General features: G+C 38.5%; 1 protein-coding gene across 4 annotated transcripts in view; it reads left to right on the top strand.

Moving 5' to 3' along the window:
- Positions 1-23,274, top strand: part of LOC149225724 (alpha-mannosidase-like) — a 456,087-nt gene that overhangs the window by 324,379 nt on the left and 108,434 nt on the right. For all 4 annotated transcript variants that reach the window (XR_016247699.1, XM_089377297.1, XM_089377296.1 and 1 more), the window contains one exon: positions 7,739-7,852. Coding sequence is in view for 3 of the 4 variants with exons in the window: in XM_089377297.1 (XP_089233423.1) it covers positions 7,739-7,852 (114 nt within the window). In the remaining variant the exon portion in view is untranslated. The remainder of the gene's footprint in view (positions 1-7,738; positions 7,853-23,274) is intronic.

Here is a 23,274-nt window from a genome sequence, read left to right as displayed (position 1 = left end):
ATTTGAGGAAATTATCAACAAAACAAAAATGGAGTCAATAACTTATGAGAAGGAAATGGAATCTATAATGAAAAGGAAAGGAAGATTTCTAGAAACTTCATTAAGTTATGCCCCTATGCTATTTAGAATTAAGGGGACTCTAGCAGGAAAATATGTTATTATTTCTATCTCTCCTGCCGAAAATTAAAATTATATAACCCCTAAAATTGCAAACCTATTAGTGATTCCTAAGTCAAATATAATCAAAAAATTAGACTTCTTGGACAAAAAGCAATATGAAATAACTGATTTAAAATTAAGCATTAGGGATTATACATTTATATCACAATTCTCTGTTCAACCCCTATGGAGTGATCAAGGTGACATTATTTTGGGTTCACCCTAGATGGAAACTCTAGGGTCCTTCATGCTAAATACATAGAAGAATTTTTTAACATTTTCCTACAAGAAGAAAAAAAATAACACTACTGAACATTATGTTGGAATCAGATTCAGTAACACCAGAAGACATACAAGATATCTCAAAAGTATTTTTTCAAGAAAGTAAAAAAGCAATACAAAATATGCAAAGGGAAGTCGAAAAAATCACCATTGACAAAAATGAAGAAGTTTCTCGGCTTAAAGACCATAATGAAAAATTACTGATGCAAATTAAGAAGCTTAAGAAGGACAAGGAATCATTGGAAAACAAGGTACAACATGTTATCAAGAAGGAACCGTCAAAATTTTCAAATGTAAAAATTCAAGTTGAAGAAAAAGGAGCGAATATTGATCCAATGAATATCACAACTCAAGAAGATAACAAGCCAGTTGAAGTCAAAACATATTTAGATGCTGCAGTTCAGAGGATGAAAAATCGAAATGAAAATTATGTAACCAACTCAACAACATCAGTGTTTGATGTAAATCTGGAAATTGCCACATGCATAATAAGGGAAAATCAAACCACAAGAACTCCTTATCGACATCTGAATCACAAGAGCAGACAACTCAATCAGTTTGCATATCTGTATCACTCAGAATAGAAACAATGAACTTATGTTCCGAAGACTACTAATGCCAGTGCAATTCAGTCTTGTGATAAAAATTCACATGAAGTATCGAGTTCCACAAGATCCCACAGAAGATTAATTTAGGATGGTCAGATCCTTTCTCAGTTCGACAATTTTGTTTAGCACTCAGAGGATCCTATCATCGAAGTTGACAATTCGAAGAATTTCAAAAGATGTGATAGATTACAAGGCAAAGAACCAGAAGACACGCCTTGTCAGCAATAAGCTTTGAGGACAAAGCTTTTTGAGAGGAAGGCAATGTTATGAATAACAAATATATAAAAATAATATAAATTATATAAATAATAATAATCATAAATAATGAATAAACTAAACAATAATTATTTATATAAGGGCCATGTCACTAGGGACATGACTGTTCATGAAGGGGCACCTGTCTAGGTATATAAGCAAGCCCTCATTTGTAAAATATATCATCTCACATCTCATATCAATTCTCTTATTCATTATTCGATATATATATTTCTTATCCTTAGTGGATGTCTTCGTGTACCAAGTGTTCTGAAGATTATTGTGAAGTGCGAACTTTGTTCATTACATAGAGCTCCTTTGAGAGGTCCTACCTCATCTCCTAGAGTCTTGACCTTAGGAATACATATTACCATTGCATATTTCAAACCCTAGGTCTTGATCTTCTCACATCAAGGTCTTTCTTGGAGAGCGTGTTAGCTTTTTTGACAAATTGATCCTTTGTTATGTCTCTTCTTGAATGGACTTTGTGGAATCACTTCACACCTAAATCATTGATCTATTCATCCCAAGTGATTCTTTTCCTACTGGGCCTCCTCTCATCGGTGAAAGTCTGTAAAGGGCAGGGGACTTTGACTGAGGTGACAATGGGTCATTGTCCCATTGTTGTCACTTAGTCTAGTAGATGTCCCTTAGGTTTCCCTTCCATAAGGCCCTGCTAGATTGTGTGGTAACAGCTACATATAATTATGGCTCCATGAATAATGTGCCATATTTTATCATATAATATAAATTGAATCCTCGTACCATGTCCAACTGAAGTCACTTGTAATAGTTGTTTAACAAAGGTAGGTTGATGCCATGATGTTACCCCATGCTTGTTGTATGGCACCCCTCAAATATCAGCTCAAATCAAGAAAATGGCTCCATAATACATTACCCCATCTATTGATTGGTTTGAAGGTTGACTTGTGATCTTCATAATTGTAGCATGAAGATATACCACACGGCAGTTGATTGGGTTCATATGTCACTAAAACTATGCCATATCGTATGGCATCCACAAATTTATGACCAAGGTGAACCATGGCTTCATGGAGTGGGCAACTACGGAAATTATGACCCATGGCTTCATGATAATACAAGGTTGCTCTATTTGCATGATGTTACATGCATAGAATACTCCAAGGATAGGCCAACGACTCATGAAATGTATTAATATACTATATGTGTCATGCTTCTTAGGTTTCAGCTAAAAATATATGCATGAAGTGATGGAGAAATGAAGTCATGTATAACTGGAAAAAATTGAAAATTTGTATCCAAAAATCTGCCCTACATGATCCAAAAAATACACAATATCCATTGTCACACATGGCTAGAGAAAGCTATTCAATTTTTGTACAAAAAAATCCAGCCCATGTGACTGCCCATGATTCCAAAACTCCTCAATGTTAGCATCATTCTCTTGATTGTCTTTGTCTTCATGTGGAGTTGCAGTAGAATATTCAATAAGCTCTTGCACACTAACGAATTCTTCTTGATCTAGCCTTCCAGAATCCATACCTTTCTCTAGCATACACAACCAAGAAAAACAATGCTTCACTTTTGCACTTTATCCAAGAGAGGCCTTGAGGGGTCCCTCTCATATGAAAACATCATATCATCCCCAAATTTCATCCCAAAATAATGCATCATTTAGCCCTTCTCTTTGATCCTTTGCAGTGTCATGTCCCTTTTCAAACACATTTGTAACAGGGTGCTACTACACAATTTTGCACAATTTTGGCTAAGGAAGAGATCCCATCATTTTCGACTTAGGGACTTAGGAGGCAATTCGACTTTATTTAGTTGCTAGTGGAATGTGGGGGCCACCCACATGGGAGTTCGAATTGGCCCATTCGAATAGGTTGGAGGGAAAGTCGAATAGGTGGATGGAGGGGCCCACATGAGACTAGGGAGGCCCAAGGAGTTATAAGGAGGGAGCAACTCTCATTTTGGATTCATTCTTACACCTTGCAATCAAAATTACTTAACTGTTCACTCTACTGTTTAGCTGAGTCAACCCGCTATTTAGCCACGAATCTCTCAAGCAGGAGATTCAACATCTACTTCGGGGGACCATCCGTGCCTGCCCTAAAGAGGCAGTTCCATAAGTATTTCAAGAGTTCCGGGAGTGTGTTACAACACTACCATTCAGCCACAATAGAGAGTGTGTATTTCTGACTAGCTGGAGAATACGCAAGGGGAGTTTGGAGATATCAGTGATCAAGCATTTGCCGGGAGAGTTAGAGGATTGGGAGAGCAGCAATGGGCCAGCCTTTCTTGCAAGTTTGGAGCCAGCAGAGCCAACATCCCAGCAGTCTGAATTACAGTTACCTAGGCCTCCATAAAGAGCCATCACTATGCTCACGTGGGAGTTGGAGGAAGGAATTGTAGCATTGGAGCTGGCCGGGAGAAGTAGGAGATCACTTGGAGAGCCATTTGAGGAGAATTGTTGGAGTTGGGAGAGCAGAGATTGATAGGATCAGTCACAGTAACAGAATTCAAAATTGGAGGAGCGCTGAGTTGTGAAGGGTCAATTTTTGAAGGTTGGAACCAAGGGAAACCCTTTCCGGGTTTTTTTGGGTTTCGGGCAAAGATCACACTTCTAAATTTATAGAATTTTCTAGGCAGATCTAAGGGGTCAAACAGGGGTCCCGACTCAGCCAGCAGTTAGAGGAGCTAAGGAGAATTTGGGCCAAAATTCCGAGGTCAACAGTTGGCCAATTCCTTCGTGGGTTTTTCTGGGTTTAGGCCAAGGAGCAAGGAGCTGAAATCTCATAATTTTCTGAGGACGGGAAGCAGTGTTTCCAACCCTTCGAAGTCAGCAGACAGAGCAGTTTTTTGGAGCAATGCAGTTCAGTTTGGTGCAGCAGTTGTAGCAGCCTTCAGTTCAGCATTTTCTCACCTGAGTTTTGTCATGTTTGTCCATTGAAACAAGCCCAGGTGCACCATTCTATTTTACTATTGTATTTGCCCCTGAAGAAGTAATAAAATGGCTCAATAGTTCTCTATTTCCAGTGTTTCCATGGGTGCTTAATGTATATTTCGTTTTTCTGATTGCCGGATTGTTTGCATGCTTTGTACATCACTTACATTCCTGTTTAGGAACATTACATACAGCAATCCAAAATTCTTGAAAAACTATGAGGAGATAACAAAATGAGAATATCTCATTGAGATTGTGTCCATCATACCATTCCCTTGCATGTATTTTCATAAAAAGTTCAAACATTTTCATAATTACATCTGCATGGACAAGATTAAATTTTTCAATAAAACCCATAAAAGAAGCAACAAAACGTAGAAAATCATTGTGATTTCCATAGAATCTTAGAGCATGCTTCTTCCATAGTTCACAATGGAACTCATGTGGACATCCTTGAATGCATGAGAAATCTAAAGGAACAAGAAACTTTGCTTCCAATTTATTGCAAAATGGGGCCATGCCTCTTTACTTCAAATCTGAAAATTTTGAAATGTATATGATCATCATAACTCATATCAAATTTTGAAATGTGGAATTGCCAAGGTTCATGTTGGTGATATGAGAATGCCAGCCATCTAAGGAATGCTAAAGGCCTGGCCAAACACTCATAGGTCAGATCCTATGAAAGAAAATATCTCTCTAGGGGGCTTATGAATTACAGGTAAATTAGCTTCCCAGCATTGTGATCTTGTCTTGAGCGCTTGAGGAGCACTTATTGTGTTCTCTCACCATTTATCTCAAACTAGAAACTGTATAGATAGATGCAATTGAGATGAAGCTCTCATGGTTATCCACTATTAGCATGCTCACGATTACTATCTTTAGCTGAACAAGCTATTGTGTTAGAACAAACAAGTGTCTCACTTGATTTTCTAACACCATCAAGTCAATGAACCTTATCAATCATATCAGCTTAATGTTAATCACCATTTAGCAATATAAATTCTGGACAAACTTTTGTCATACATTGATTTCACTTCCAACTAAATAGTAATGGAGTAAGGTATATTCCTTTAAGGACTTACTACATAGCATAAGCAATAACTAGGATTGTACTATCTTTAGGACTCCAAGGAATTGCCTCTTAGACCAAGATAACAATATCTTCCTTTAGGATTTACCAATTAGCATTACTAGGTTGTTGTTGGACTGGGACCTATGTCGCAGGAAACGTGGACCCTCCACATACCAGCCACATTTCAGTATGGAAATTCCAAAATGGGGCTGAAACGCATTTCAGGTGCTGTACACCAAGTTTTTCCATATGTACAACGTGCTTCAACATCCTTGCAATGTGTATAGAGCCATATGGCACACTTATGTGACCTATTTTTGGCTTTGGATTAAACATTATTTTTTTTAGAGATTAGGTTTTAATAAAAAAAAAATTGGAGATCTCTAGAAGCCTCTAGAAATAAAAAAAATTCTTTTAAAACATGAATATGTATTCTAAATCATAATGTTAAAACTTAAAATTGAAATGCTTTCTTTCAAAGTCTCAACATAATTTTCTGAAATAGCACATTATATATATATATATATATATATATATCGCATTTCCATTTCCATGTATCATGCAACTTAGACTAGGACCATGACTACCTTAAGCTATAGCAATGTGCACATTGTAATCATGGCTTCCTATTGCACCTTAGTAAACTTCATGGCACTGAACCCTATTGGCAATTTTAGGGATTTTAACATAGAAAAAGAGTTCACGGAACATATGTACAGGTCCCAGTATAAAGGAAGCCTAATGTACTACGTATTTTTACCACATAAAAGCACACCATGTATGAACACATTCAACAATGAGGCCCCTTGGGTATCGTTTGAAAACCTCAATCCCCCAACCTAAGCATTCTTTGATATATAAATCAATTGAGTAGACTTCTGATACTTGCATTGAATTATCAAAAAAAATGTAGCAAGGATTGGTCATATTTACTACAGTGATTCAAACTCTAGAAATTTTCCTCCTTAATGCTTTCACATTATAGTCCAGGTTAGTAGGAAATTAAAGAAAAAAACTTTACAAAGGAAGTGAGAATGTAAGGAAATATCTTTGGGCATACTTCTTTTAGCCTGTTTAAAGTAGTTCTTGAACATAATAGAGAAAATCTATAGAGGGGAGCCCTCCTAACAAGGCTGACCAGTAGCAGGAATTTTAAAGTCACTCAAGAGGCTGATGAAGGGATTCAATGCACTGTTTAAAGGAGACAAGTTCCTTTCTCTCCATCACTGCATCCTAAGTCAGTTTTCTTCAACTTGCCTCAGCTTGGAATTTGCTTCTTGATGGGTTTGACATTGATTTCATGGTCAAATTTAATGTTGGCAAAATATTAGTGACCCTATAAGCAATTCATCCCCCGTAGGCTGCTTAAGAAACCACACCTGGTGAAGGGATTCAATGCAATCTTTAAGGAGACTAATTCCTTTCTCTCCATCACTACATACTAAGTTAGTTTTTTTCAACTTGCATCAGCTTGGAATTTGCTTCTTGATGAGTTTGACATTGATTATATGGTCAAATTTTATGTTGGCAAAATATCAGTGACTCTATAAGCAATTCATCCTTCCTTAAGTATAAAGTTGTTAGCTTTTGTAGGAATAACCTCCAGAAACTTGGAAAAAATCTGAGTTGAGGGGGCTGTGGCCCAAAGCAACAACAAAACAATAGACACCCTCAAGTTGTGGACCGTGGTTACTATTTTGCTTTCTTATCAATTTCTGAATACTCTTAATACTGTGATTAGCAGTAAAACCATTTAGGACTTGAGTGTATATGTAAGCTGGTGTGTATGATCATCAGGTGTTTCTTGGACCTATCAAAATTTTCTTCTCCCAGTACCTGCTAATACTTTGATAAATACATGGACAAGCCATAGCCAAAGGGATTAGCTCAACTGGTTGTCACCAATGTTGATGGACATTTGGCTAGTTCCATGCCATTAGATGCCCAGTTTGAATCCCCCAGGTGAGTTGCACTGGTCCACGCCAATGGATTTACTAGGGATGCCATCCGCGGATGCACAGAAGCATTCCTTGGGTTTCCAGCAAGGTTTTCCTTGGGAAAAATGTGAGTCAAGGTATAAGTTTTGCAGATTGGGTTTGCAATATGATGTTAACCATATAATTTAATACTAGACTTTGTTTATTTATCCATTGATCGTTCATTGTAATTTATGTTTGGTTTTATGAATTTTCTTTATTCTCTCCCACGTTGGATCATTTTTATTTTATTAATGCAAGTATTATCTATACTTTAATGACTTCATTTTCATTTCTCCTTTTATATTATTATTAAGGCATAATTTTAGTTTATTTTATGAACTAGAAAGTTAGAAACCAATAGAAATTTGTGATGTCAATATCTAAAATTAGATGAAATATTTACACCTGTTTTCATATTTATAGTTTTCCTTTTGCTAATTGGGAGCTGCAGGTTCAAGGTAAATTATATCTGAGTGTCAAGCCTGCGGAAGAAGCTCCAGAATGGAGGAGGACAAAGGGATTAAAAGCTGCACTTCCTCTCCAGATTTTATTTGCGACAATAGATGTAATTCACTCAACTTGCCCTTATAGCAAAATATTTTAAAGAGTTTTAACATGTAAAAGAAATTTGGCATACAATTGAAATAAATCAGATGGTGAATGCAAGAAATGCAAGTTGCATGGTCTCCGGGGACAGATATACATAGTAAGTCAACCAGTTTGATAATTTGAAATGGGTGTATTAATTCACTGAGGTATTAATGAAATTGCAACTGAATTTATACCTTGTCAAACACGTTTTAGTTTAGTTTGTAAGCACCATCAACTCATTTTAGATGGTCAATCCTTTGAAAAATCTTTCTGTCCCACTGATTATGTGAATTTCTCTACTTTTCCAATGGCTTTAAATTCTAAACTTAAACTCAGAATTTTAAGATTTTATATATTGATTTGAAATGGTCGATTCAAGATGCACATTAGGAAGGTTATCCTTCAGTAAATCTAGGGAAGTGATTTTGTAAATATGGAAGGCTGCAAACAAAATGATATTTAAAGATAGCCCATCCTTTGGAAGTTTAAACTTTAGTTGACCATCAAGCACATAGTTCCAGTTACATGTGCTTGTAAGGCTACATTTCCCTAATCATAATTGGAATTCTTAAGAATCATTGTAAATGACAGACCTTTTAGGATAATAAGTTTTAAACCTGCCCAAACTATGAGCTGGAATTTTCAGGCAATGACTAAAGATGATGTCTCAGATTGGAGAAAAGAAACAGGTTTATAAGGAATTGCTGAAGTGTTAAGTTTAGGTGCACTTTCATACAATCAGCATGACATGAATTGTAGTGTCATTCTTAACTGGACAAATACTTGGCAATAATTTTACCTTTATGCTCAACGCTTTTTCATTGCCTTGGACTCCAGATCTATTGAAATGGGTAGATATATCAAATGGATTTCCAAACAAGACCTTATGAAATGTTTGAAGATAAAATAATTTCCCCACATCTATTTTTATATATCTTAAATGCAGTAATGTATGTATCAAAAGAGTGAAAAATCAGAAACCCGATTCCTATTGCAGCAATTGGAAATAATTCTCCTAATTGTTAAATTAATTCTTGACAATTTATTTACTGTTTGCTACAACAAATACTGAATTAATCACAGTGCAACCTACACAAATAAAGTGTGGAAGAAATAAACACTGGAAGAAATACTAGCACACACACATAAATTTACACAGTTATTTTTGGACCAATGTCCCCGGAAAAACCCAACGTGGGAAACCGGTGCAGCAGTTGATGGTTTTATTATGATGCAGCGGTGAAATAATCTGAGTACTACTGGATGCCGAAACTAACAATCCTACAGAGAAATACTAGCAAGAAAAATCTAGTGAAGACAAATTCCTCACTCCACCGGCAAATCCAGGCACTAACCTTAGGTCAAATTGAGTCATCCAAACTGCCTCTATGCAATCAGTGCGTACCCTAGCACAGTTGCTATTGCACTCAGCTCGGAACAACTTCTTCTCAAGACGTTTGATCAACTGTTGTCTGTGAAAACATATCTCCTAGCGTCTGGAACTTCTATCCAACTTCTGGTACTGAAATTCTACTTCTCCCCAACAATTTGACTTTGCCTCTAGAGGCTACTGCGCTTCTCTGCATCAACCTCACTGTGGCTTTTCTGCCTCTCTACAAATGTACTCACCGGAACTAGAATCCTTCCTCCGACTTCACTATCCTTGCCCCTCTCTCAATGCTTCGATTTCTCTGGCTCTCTCTCCAGCAACTGAATGTTGCTACTCAGGATATTGATATGCTCATGAAATTGAACTGCACAAGTGATTTCTCCAAGCCCCATCGACTTCTTCTTATAATCCTCTATTACTTCAACGACCAAGATTAGATCTTAATCGATTACTAGGATTAACTTGAAGTCGATCCAAGTGAGTTTCTAAAACATTCACACCATAACTTAATTAATTTTGATTAATTAATCATATTCCCTAAGTTTAGACTTAAGAAATATTTTAAAAATTGACTAATAATCTAATTAAGTCATTTCTAGGCGGAATTTCCAGAAACGATTTCTGGGTTTTGGAGATCTTATGCATTGTAGCATCTCCACAAAATTTCAAGGTTAGAACACATCTGATGCTACAAAAACTAACACTCCCTCTTAGCGAGAAATGTGTTCTAGAGTTGTTGCCTTCTGTAGCAACCCCTTGTCTCTGCATCATCTCCTGTCACGCTGTTGATGTCTAGCTACAGCTGCACACCAACCACTGCGTAACTCTGATATGTGTTGCATCTGTGTTGATGTTGACTCTACTAAATTGTTGCCAACACTACATCTTCACTGCAACTTCTTCTCCATCTATTGTTGCTGCAACTGCAACAACTGCAACTGAGTAGCATCCTAAATACTAAATCAACTATGATCAGTATAATGCATCTGTCACCCAAGTCTCTGACTATTGCTGGTATTTGCGTTGTCACCAAGGCATCTGCATTGCTGCTAACTCTGCACTGCTGTCAACTCTGCACTACGCTCCCCAGCATCTGACTGCAACTAGACTCTGCATCTGTCACTATGGCATCTGACTGCATCTTCTATCATTGATCCATCCTGCTACAAAAATAATGTGTGCCCCCGTAGCAAGGTATTGATTCAAGAGGTGGATCTCCTCAAGAATCTTGCCCATCTATAGCACTCTAGGGTTACAATACCAAGTTACCCTACTTGACTCTTGGGGGTATGTTAGCAAACATGGCGAAGTCTTCCTCCAGCCTAGAGGAAAGCCTATCGATCTTTGTTGATGCTGCCTTCTTCTCCTCCTTGTCCTTCTTACTGAGAGGACACTAGGTACTGTAGTGGATCCAAGCGCACCACATTTGAAGCACTTGACCTTTGACAGGTCCTTCTTCTTCTTTTGCTTCTCCCCCTACCCCTGACTAGGACCCTTTGATGTGAGGACCACATTCTCCTCTTCCTTCACCTTCTTCGATCTGCTGCTGCTGCCACTAAAGGAGTTTGTCAGTAGGTCTGTCTCAACTCCTCCTGCTACAAATCGGCCCACATCCTGTCCCACCTTGGCAAGGTTTCTCTGCCTAAGATACTTTGGACAAATACCTGCTACTCCTCTAAGACATTATTTAGTGCCAAGCGCACTAGCTCTATGGGTTGAGGCACTGCCCCAACAGCTGACAACTGGTCTCGGATTTCCTAAATCCTGGTGAGGAAAGGGTCTATGTGTTCCCCTTTCTACATCGTGGTGCATCTCAGCTTCTCTTCTAAGTACATCTTCCATTGCTCGAAAGTGCCCTGGTACAACGTGGAAAGTGTATCCCACATCTCTTTGGTCATTCCCTTGGCCTCTATTAGTGATACAATAGATCCCGGACACCATCAAAGGATCAATCTCTTCGCCCTCGCCATCTCCTTTATGTACTCCTTTAGCTACCACTGCATCTATGAATGGTTTCAGGCCATATTCATCCAGAAGAAAGGACACCCTTTCCTTCCAGATGACATAGTTGGAAGCACCATCCAACATGTCCTAATCTCGAAGTTTAGCAGTGGCCATCTCAAACAATGTCGAAAATCTCCTCTTCCCTTATGCTCAGTTGTTGTTAGGCTATCTGCACTCCCTTTTGGAGTGAGGAAAATTGCTTACAATGACTGTTGATCTGCAAGGGAATTCAAACTTCTTGAGACTAGAAGCTCCCTGAGGAAAATTTTCCCTCAATGTGTGCTCTTCTTCCTCTCAACGCTAGTTCTTCTCTAGCAAACTGCTGCAAAACTTTTGCATCCAACTAGAGATCTGCTCTACGAAAAACACTGGTTGCTACCTCTGCCTCTGGAAACCCTTGATCTGGAGAGGTCGAAATTTTCTATCCCCCTCTCAGAAAAAATCGATTCTCCTCAAGAATTCAACCTCTTGGGCAAGGTGACTACGTTACCTTTGGGGTTTCGACCCACTGACCCTCAATGAATAGTGAAAATCCCTCTTCCTTTAGTATTGAGCTCTCCGACTAATCAATTGTTCTCCGATACCATGTGAAAAATTGGAAACCCGATTCCTATTGCAACAACTAGAAATAATTCTCCTAATTGTTAAATTAATTCTTAACAATTTATTTACTGTTTATTTCTACAAATATTGAATTAATCACACTGCAACCTACACAAATAAACTGCGGAAGAAATAAACATTGGAAGAAATACTAGCACACACACATAAATTTACACAGTTATTTTTGGATCAATGTCCCCGAAAAAACCCAACTTGGGAAAACCAGTGCAGGAGTTGAGGGTTTTATTATTATGCAGCAGTGAAATAATCTGAGTACAATTGGATGCCAAAACTGACAATCCTATAGAGAAATACTGGCAAGAAAAATATAGTGAGGAGAAGTTCCTCACTCCACTAGCAAATCCGGGCACTGACCTTAGCTCAAATTGAGCCATCCAAACTGCCTCTACGCAGTCATTGCGTCACCCTAGTGCAGTTGCTACTGCACTCAACTCGGAACAGCTTCTCCTCAAGCCATCTGATCATTTGTTGTCTAAGAAAACGTCTCTCCTCGCCTCTGGAATTATACCCAGCTTCTGGCACCGAAACTCTGCTTTTGCCCATCAATTCGACTTTGCCTCTAGAGGCTACTACGCTGCTCTGCGTCAACCTCACTATGGCTTCTCTGCCTCTTTGCAAATGCACTCACTGGAACTGGAATCCTTCCTCCGGCTTCACTGTCACTACCCCTCTCTCACTGCTTCAATTTCTCTGTCTTTCTCTCCGGTAATTGAATGTTGTTACTCAGGAAATCGATCTGCTCATGAAATCGAACTGCACAAGTGATTTCTCCAAGCCCCATCGACTTCTAGGATTGACTTGAAGTCGATCCAAGTGAGTTTCTAGAACATTCACACCATAACTTAATTCTGATTAATTAGTCATATTCCCTAAGTTTAAACTTAGGAAATATTTAAAAAGCTAACTAATAATCTAATTAAGTCATTTCTAGGGAATTTCCAGAATCGATCTCTGGGTTTGGAGATCTTGCGCATTCTAGCCTCCACAAAATTTCAAGGCTAGAACACATTTGATGCTACAAAAACTAACAAAGAGAACACATATGCACTTGCACACATATAGTATTGATTGTTTGCATACAGCATGCGGCTTTTCAGCACAAATCAAAAGTACACTTAGTGTTAAAAAAGAGCATCGCCATTTCTGCAACTTTATTTGGGTGTTACATTGCATAATGTCACTAGGGAAATTTTCCCCTTGGGGTTATCAAGAGCATAAGGGTATATTGCACCAATAATACGTGACCCCTTGATTCAATTCGACACAAAAAAGTGCATAATAATAAACAGGTAATTCATTTTTTAGCAATTCCAACTGTACACAACAATTTACAACTTCCAAAATTCACTTCCTAGCACTGTTACGGTGCCCAGAATTAAGAATAATAATATTCCTTTCACAGGTATCTACAATACTAGTTAACAACTACCAACTTACAACTTCCTTTCTGCTACTGTTCTATGTGCCCACTTGACTTAGCTTCCCCGCTGCCTGCTCTGATCAAAGCTATTTCGTTGTCTATTGCCTTGGATGTGCCTACGATGGGAGCCACCAACTACCACAGATGAGACTTGCAATCTCTGGCTAGATTCATGTTGTCAGAGTGTATCAAATTCGGTCCTTATATCAAGAACAAGAACAAAAAATTACTGCCACAAATTAGATACCAAAGAGAGCTCACTGCCAAAATTTACTCCTTCGCAACCTGGTTCAGATGGGCCACATACCCTGGGTGTCTATTCCAACGGTTGTTTTCTATAGGAATGCACAAATCACCCAAATGAGGGTATCGTGCAATGTTCCACGAAGCGAGGATGTTTTTTGGAAGCGAAGCATTGGAAGCATCACTTTCCAAAAATCCTCAGATGCAAAGCATCCCAGAAATATATATATATATATTAAAAAAAAAATTCTAGATTGCCAAATTAGTTGCAGAATATATCAAAGCATGCATATTGTACACAAATCAAGATAGAAATGGCATCCATAGTACATTAATGATTAATTATTCGAGCATCAACCATCTAGAATCTAGATTCCTCTCCTCTTGTCTAGCCTTTGCCTCTACTTCGATTCTCTAGGGATATTAGCCAACATTGCCCAATTTTGATCAAACTGAATAATCCAAGCCTTATAATATGGTAGAAAAGACTTAACATGCATGATCAATGATTTTGACTTGAGTGAAGGGTACATTTTTGTTGAGGCCAGGATAAAGGAGTTCAACAATCAACACCACCAATGTGAAAGTTTCCAACTATTGCAACAACTGCAAATTATTTTTCTAAGTGTAAATTAACTAACAATTTATTTTCCCACACAAACAACAAATAATTCACAACTGCAATTTTCACCAAATTAAATTTTGCGGAAGATAAACTGGAATCTGAGAAAATACTGGCACACACACAATACATTTGACACAGTTTTTTTGGACTAAAGTCCCCGAAAAAACCCAACTTGGGAAAATCGGTGCAACAGCTGAGGGTTTTTATTATTAAGCAACAGCGAAATAATTTGAGTACAATCTGGATGCCGAAAACTGACAATCCTGCAGAGAAAATATTGGCAAAAATCTAGTGAGGAATTTCCTCATCCCACAGGCAATTCGACACTAAAGACTGGCCTCTTAAACCCTTCCACAAATTGCCCCATGTCACCCTTTGCATAGCCTCTATGCAATCACAAATTCTTGTTCCATGAATGTCACACTGAGCTACCTCCTCAGCCTACTACTGACTCTGGAAAGGTTTCTCTCAACCTCTGCGAAATTTTCCTGCCTCTGGAACTTTGAAACATCCTTCCAAATCTGCAAATCGAATTGCCTCTTAGAGGCTTTTGTGCATCCCTTGTGCAACCTCTCTGTGACTATCTCTGCCTCTCTGCAATGTACTCTCGGAAACTAGAAATCTTCCTCCAAATTCACTGCCTCTGCCCCTCTCTGTCTCTGCTTCCCTTCTTTGGCTCGAACTCTTCCAACAACTGTTACTTCTCTCTGGAAAATTGTACTACCCAAGGAAATCGATCTCAAGTGTATCAAGTGTGTTTTCTCCATCTACCCATTGACCTCCTCTTATATTCTCCAATTGAGACTCCAATGGCCAAGATTAAAACATAATCAATGGCTGAGATAATTTCTAGATCGATCCGTGTGAGTTTCTAGATGATTCACACCTTTCTCAATTAATACTGATTAATTAACCACTTTTCTTAAGTTTAAACTTAGGAAATATTTAAAAATAGGTTAATAATCTAATTGAGATACTTCTAGGTGGAATTTCCAGAAACTATTCTTAGGTTATGGAGAACTCTTGTGTTTTAACCTCTCCACAAAGTTTTGAAACTAGAACACCTCCGATGCTACAAAAATTAACACTCCCTCTTAGCGAGGAAGGTGTTCTAGTGTTGCACTACTGCTACAACACCCTGTCTCTGTGTCACCCTTTGTCACGCTGCTGATGTCTAGCCACTAGGACTGCCTTCCACTGCCCACCAACTACTGCGCAACTCTAATGTTGCATTTGTGCTACCGCTGACACTGTTATATTGCTGCCAACTTTGCATCTGCACTGCAACTGAGAAGCATCCAAAATATTGAATCAACTGTGTCTTTGTGCAGCATCTGTGTCTTGAGCATCTGACTGCTACTAGCCTTTGCACTGCCCACTAAGGAATTTGTGTTGTTGTTGACTCTGCCACTAAGCCTCCTGCTCTATTGTCAACACTGCATTGCGCTCCTCAGCACCTGACTGCAACTAGTCTGCAACTGTCACTTGGGAATTTGACTGCATCAACTAACACTAATCCATCTTGCTACTGAATATTGTGGGTCCCTGTAGCTATGTAATGATCCATGAGGAAGACACCTCAATGGACCCTACCTATTCCTCTGCAACTCTGGGACTATAACTCCTGATCACCCCACCTCACTCCTGGAGGTATAGTTGCAAACATGGCGAAATTTTCCTCTAGTCTAGAGGACAACTTGTCTATCTTTGCAGACATTGCCGCCTAGCCCTACTTCTCCTGCTTGTCCTTCTTCCTGAAAGACATTCCGTACTGTAGTGGCCAAACTCGTCACACACGTGACACGAAGCACTTGACCTTAGATGGGTCCTTTTTCTTCTTCTTCTCCCCTTGTCCCTGATTGGGACCCTTTGATGCTAGGGTCACATTCTCCTCTTCCTTCTCACCCTCCGTGCCCTTACTATTGCTTCCACTTATCGTGTTCTTTATTAGAGCTTTCCTCATCTCCTCCTACGATAGGTCTGACCACATCCTGTCCCATCTAGGCAATGTGTCTCGGCCCAAGATACTTTGGACAAAGACCCGCCACTCCTTGAAGACGCTATTTAGTGCCAAACGTACAAGCTCTGATGGTTGAGGCACCTCCCCTACAAGAACATCTTCTATTGCTTGGAAGAATTCTGATATAGCTGGTTGAGAGCGTCCCACATTTCCATAGCAATATTCTTGCCAGATACGTGTGAGACTATATGGTCTGGGACTCCATCCAAGATCAACCGCTTGGCATTCGCCATTTCTTTCCTGTATTCCTTCAGCTGATCTGCATGCTTAGGAAATACCACCACATTATCTACATAGGCTTTCAAGCCATCTTCATCCTTCAAGAAGGACATCCTAGCCTTCCAAATGACAAAGTTCGAGGCTCCCTCCAACTTATCCTAATCTCTAAGCCCAGTTGTGGCCATCTTTGAATCTAGTCGAAACTTTCCCTCTTTCTCCTTACTCGGTTGTTGAATCTACTACACGCGCTCCCTTCTAGAGTGAGAATCGAATTTCTAAAACTTAAAACCCCCTGAGAGAAAGTTTCTCTATGTGCATTTCTCTTCCACCCGACGCTGATTTTGCTACTGCAAAATCCTTCTGCGCCCAAACAAGGAATCTGCGCAACGAAAATCACTAAGTTGTTGCTCCCTCTGCCTGTTGGAATCACTCAACTAGAAAGCCGAATTTTTATGCCAACTTGCACTGAAAAATCGAACTTCCCTAAACAACTCGCACTGCCTAGCTTAGGCTCTGTGCAGCCTCCAGAGATTTGTCCAACTGCTCCCTCTGAACAACGAATTTGTGCTTCTGCTTTTGAGCTTTCCCATCTTATCAAAATCTGTTAAAATTAGCAACTAGGGTCAAATTCCACCTTGGGACAGCTCATATGATGGAGATGATTATTGCATTGGATTCCTCTTTTCGAGAGGTCCAAGTTTGATATAAAAATCATCTCATTCGGACAAGCAGAAATGTGATTTTGAATTTATTCTCTCACATGTACAAATTGTTAAGGTCAGCCTTATCTTAATGTAGGCTCAAGAAGTTCAATTGATGTGTCTCTTCACCCACATCAAAGTGTATAAATAGAAGAGACCTCTCTCCTCATTTGGACATCACTCACTTCATCATTCTTCTCTCTCCACAACAGATTGGTTCGTACAGCTTGGGAATCTTCTCTCTCTCTCTCACACGTGTGGCTAGGAGGACTGTTTTTTGGGGCTGAAACAGGACGAAAATTTCAAATTGTTGACCTGCGTTGACCATTGTCGTTTTGACCAAGTTTGACTGCATTTTCTGGGGCAGAATTTCGCTCTCTTGAGGCCATATTAATTGGCACAGAAATTGAGGTGTTTGGGACTGTTTGACCAATGTTGACTTCAGGGTTATTTGACTGTAGGGCTGACTGTTGTTTGACTGAATTTGACCAGCATTTGTGGCATTGTTTTGGGTTGACTTTGACTCTTGATGAAGGGCAAATTAATATGCCTTTGACTGAGCTTCAAAGGAGATGACTTGTTGTTGATTTGACCAGCATTGACTTTCTGGTTAGGGTTGAAGTTTGACTGCAGTTGATTGTAGAATTTGACAAGGCTGATTTGACTTTGTATTGGCCTAATCTATTTGACTTTTGTACTCTCTCTCTCTGTTGAACTATTGAATAATAATAAGAAGATTTGATCAAAGGGTTTTCCCCGCATTGGGGTTTTTCCCTGGTATTCGCCAAATCTGGTGTCCTCTTGTCTTGGCTTGTCTTTTGCATATGTTTTTATGTTGTATCTTCATAATGACATGATCTTTGTAAATGATGTAATAAAGAGAATAAATTATTTTTGTATATCTTGCTACATGGGTTTCATGAGCAAGAAGTGTCATTAGGTCAAAGACTTCTTCTTGATGTCTTTAGGATTTTATTTATATGTCAAAGAGTCATGTCATATGTAAAGAAGCTCTTCATGAGCCTATGGAAATGTATACAAGTGTGTAGCAGCCCTCCAAGACCAAGATCAATCCTCCATTAGCAAACACAAGAAGTCTGCAAGCAAAACGAATCAGAGATCATCATTGTCGACTTCAAATATTGAATTAAATATGTTTAAATGACATGTCGGTTCACAAGTTCACGTCGGCTCAAAATAGGAGCACAAACAACTATAAATACCCGTCTAGGGTATCCGCAAATGCCATGCTAAGATCTCGCAATTCTCCTCTGAGATTTCGATGGGTATAGGGTGCAGGAAGGCGTGGAACAGGCCTCGGATGGGTTACAGGTCTAATACTTCGTATGGGTACAAGCAGAAGCAACCTCAGACAAGATGTCACCACAGGCAGACAAGGATTCGGATGGACAGTAAGCCGCAGTCTTGATGACAGTGAAGTCCTGTCTGTAGTCTCGATGAAAGGCAATGATCTCAGTGTCACAAACTCGGTGGACCTATCTATATATACTCGACATACTTGTGGAAGAAGAAATAGAGTCTCGACATATATATACTATCTCAATTACTGTCTCAACATACTGTCTCGGCATAACCATGTTGATGAAATGAGTTTCGATGATAACAGTGATTCTCCGCATACCTGAGAAAGGAGACATACAGTCTCAATGGATAACACAGTATTCGTATCTGCCTCCCAGTGATCTCAATATGAATATGTATCTCAGATGCAGCCACAATGACAAGGATCATAAGCAGTAATAACATGATTATTACAGTCTCAGCATAATGGAAGAAGCAGTGATCACCAAGTCAAGGAGGGTCAGTCTCGGCAAGGATAAGTGACAAGGATCATGATTTCACAGTGATCTCAACCTACAGTGAAGTGCAGTCATGATCTTCATGATCGCAAAGAAGGTGCAGAGATTATCTCAGTTATAATCTGAAGGAGCAGTCATGGTGTAGCAATGATATTCTCAATGATATTGCAACAGTAATGAAGTTCTTGGTGATGTAGTAGTGTTGATCTCAGAGGTGCAGCAAAAATGATGATCCCAGCAGTGACGAAGAAGAGGATTGATGTCTTGGTCTTGGAGAGGCAGAATGTGTCAAGGGTCACGGTCTTGGTATTCGTCAATTGGAATCTCTATAAGAAGAATTTTGTGTGGGTTTTCCTCTCCAAGAGGGAGAGGTTTTAGCCCTGGCAGAGAGCCTAATCTCTTGTGTTCTTGTCTCTTTGTTTTTGGTAGCAGTTTGATGAAGTAATCACTCACACTAATAATGGAAAGAAGATCATGCTAAGATAAATTGTAAAAACACTTCACAAATTGTTATCATGTCAAGAAGAATCACCCTAATTTATGTTTGCCCTAGATTCTTCAACATGGTATCAGAGGAGGAAGGTTCAGTGGCCAAAGAAAGGGCAGAAAAGAGACATGCAAGATCTACATTAAAGAATCATCTTGATCAAACCCTAGATCAAAAGATCAGCCTACAACAGCAGTGTATAATAACAAGGGTTACTGTCTATGCAATCAAGAAGAATAGTCTACATCAGCAAGAGATTTTGTCTCAAGTAATCATCATCTAAATAAGGCAGCTCGGAGGATCTCAAATCATCTTGGAACCCTAGGAAGCAGTTTACAACAACAGTCATCTACAGCAAGGGTTTTGGAGATTAACAGTCTGAAGATGAAGCATTCAGAACTCTGGTCCGTGGCAACAGTTCTGATGCCTCTCACAATTTTGGTCAATGACATGTTAAAGATTTATCTTCTCAAATCATTAGTGCTGCATATTACAAGCAACTCAATCATAAGGAGGCTTGAAGACAATCTTCCTGTCATTACAGCAAGGATCTTATCAAAAGAAAGCATCAATGAATCTGCCTCAACAACAGCCAACATGATCAAGGTGAAGATTTCATCTTCACATCTGAAGTAAGTATCTTTTCATTCTATAATCAAGTTTGGTTCTATGACTTCATGAATGCAAGAACTTCCATAGATAAATTAATCATCAAAGGTCCTTGCATAGAATAAGAAGGATTGACAGAATCCTTATGGAGAAGAGAATTCAGTGAACAGATCTCCTTTGAAATCATGAGAAGGAACTCTTAAAAGTCCTCTCATCTCTATGTAGCAAGAAAGGAGACAGATAAGAAATATATGAAATACTAGAAGATATACTCTCTAAAATGCAGTAAAGAAGGTGTCAAATAATGAAGAAATATCTTCATGAGATCTCAATTGGAGATCTGAAAAAGATTATAAGAAGATAATCATCTACGTTCTTAATAAGCAAGATGGCAAGTGTCCTTGGGACATGAAAATTTCCTCATACAACAACTTGTGGTATCTATGCAAGATGGAAGGAGGACAAGTTATAGACAAAAGTATTGAAGGTTAAAAAGATTTAAACATGTGCAGAAAGATAATGGAAGTTATTGTTGAATTTAGGGTTTTGTGATTCATAACAAGTTTATGAGAGGGGTTTCGGCGTAAATCACATCATCAATCATTTGTCAACGCGTTTCGAACCAACAAGTGTGGTTCATCGTCAAGACAAGTTGAAGAACTAGATCATGGCTGCATGTTAAATAGAGAAAGAATATCATCCAACTGCCATATTTGACTTGGAAACGGCTATATTTGACTGGACTGGACCAAGGGATAGGGACAACTGCTATATTTGACTGGAATGGACCAAGGGATAGGGAAAGGGAAAAAAAAAGTTTCGTTAATTCATAAGTTAGTTATGTTATATTTATTACCATAATTGACTAATAGTAATTTATTGTATTTAATTACTAATTATATAAAAAGTTATAATAGAATATAAAAATTAATAAAGGTTTATTAAAAGAAAAACTAATTTAGTTCGTTAATTGATGTAACCATTTCTCCTAATTACAACCCCTAGGAGAAAGAATATATTAGTTACTAATAAGATAATATTAACTTAATATTACTAATTAAATTAATATTTATAATTAACTTTATTTAATTATATATAAAGGCGTAAATAATAATATTATAATATTAATAGAATATGAAATAATAAAATTAAATAAAAGTTTATTAAGAGTATAACTAATATAGTTAGTTAAATAATAGAAAATGTAACAATTTAGAATCACTAGGAAAATAGATTCAAGTTATTGAAAAATTATATAGTTGTTTCTAGTTAGTTGGTTCAAAATTAACTTTATTTAATTATATGACACGGGATAAATTAGTTCCCAACCTTTGAACTACCTACATTTATGTTTTGGTGAAAAGATTTTATTTATTTATACATTATGTTAATTAAAAGGATTTTTATTACTTATTCAAACCGAACCATTCTGTTCTTATTTTTAATCTAGAAGAGAACTAGAAAAATTAAAATAAATTACTAAAAATCGACGAGAAATCGAAGAGCAGAGAAGGAATAAAAAAAAAAACAAACGATCCAGAAGACGAGGAGGAAAAAACAGAGAAGATCTCACTAAAAGGACAACACAAGGGGCGGGGACAGGGGGACGGGGTTTATGATGAAAGGGCAGGGATCCAGCAGCTGCTAATTTTCCAGTCGTCATTCCTATTGAGATTTCTCGGCCTTTTTCCAATTTCTATGGCCTCAGAAGTTCTCAAGACAGATTAGTACTATGGAAAGATTATGGAAAAGAGCTCATATCGCCGGAAGGATGGAGGAAGTTGAAGAAAATGACCAAGGAAAGAGGGAGCACCAGACCTCTACTATGAGTGAGATGGTGTCCCTCACAAAAGGATCCTATCATAGACTCCAAAATCCTTTGCAGATATGACCATGATAATAAGATGCATTGTGGCATCATGGAAGCATGAGAAACAAGAGCTCGTGATATCACCATGAGAAACATGAAGGACATAGCTCTTGGAAATCTCATTGGACATTAAAGGAAAGGAAGAAGTCATCTAGGTCAAAGGAAACATTTGCCAGATGGGGATATGCAAGATCCTGTAGATTCTCTGATAGAAACCTCAACGGAGGATCCCCTAGTCTGGGAAGGCAGCAAGTGTTTCATCAGGAAATCCAACTTATGGAATTCATGAGATGACATAAGAAATGAAACAGATCAAGGGATTGAAGATCTTTTCAATCAAGGAAGCTGTTGGAAGAAGCAAAGGTAAAATGAGGTATGTATGCTTGTATTTATTTAATATTGTAATGTCATGTCATATGGTTGCAGGTAACATGGATCAAGCATGATCAAAAGGAAAAGGATCTCCTCCTCTGAAAGGATGCAGAAAGGCATAAGTCACACTAGATGAAATCAACATAATATGTCCTCATATGAAGTATGAAGTAGTTGACTACAATTGAAGATTTTTGATTGAAAGCTACTAGGAATGGAAGGTGTGAGGATGGAAGAGATCGTAAAATATGCAACCATGATGAAGGCTATCAACGTCCAAAGGATCAGGAAGATTTGACCAGGAAGTCTCCCGAAAAGATGTGAAGACTCTGATAGAAGTCTGAAAATATGAAGACTCTTGACAGCATATCATTGGGAGATGTGTCAACATGTATGCAGGGTGTTGATACCTACAAGAAGATGTCACTGGAAAAGTCCATCATCAAAAAGGTAATATGTGATTTGTTTTTGGTTTCTGACCTCTTGGAGAAAGTCTGGGTATGTGTGCAGGGCCAAGGTAAGGAGAGTTGTGAAGGATGTCACAACTATGTACCTTGTGAATCACCGTTGAAGAAAAGGTGAAGATAGATGGCCCGATGAAGGAAGCCCCAGATGTAAAGCCAAGGAGGATACTTTCCGAGAAAGAAGAAATGACATGACAGAGGAAAGTGATGGATGGTTGAACCCTACATTGATGACATCGAAGTCTTGGATCATCAATCAACTAGAAGACCCTATAAAGCACTGATGATAGAGTCATTAGGTAAGAGGGAGCTCTGTGAGGTTCCTATGAATAAAGGAACTCGAGTAAGTTTTTGAGTGAAGAGAAACTTGGAACTCATCCCTGGTTGAGAGGGAGAGTTAGACATGACATTCTTATCTTCAGTTTGGAAGAAAGAATGGAGGATTGTGTAATCATCTGGCATCTGACATTCTTTGAGGATGTAGTAGGGCATCCAAGACAAGAGTGGGCAGGAGGACAAATATTCTTG

The sequence above is a fragment of the Pinus tabuliformis genome, chromosome J, assembly GCF_031772625.1.
Source record: "Pinus tabuliformis cultivar Carrire ecotype Pingquan chromosome J, CPIR1, whole genome shotgun sequence".
Lineage (NCBI taxonomy): Eukaryota > Viridiplantae > Streptophyta > Pinopsida > Pinales > Pinaceae > Pinus > Pinus tabuliformis.
The sequence above is the reverse complement of the archived record's forward strand: the minus strand, read 5'-3'. Positions and strand labels throughout refer to the sequence as shown.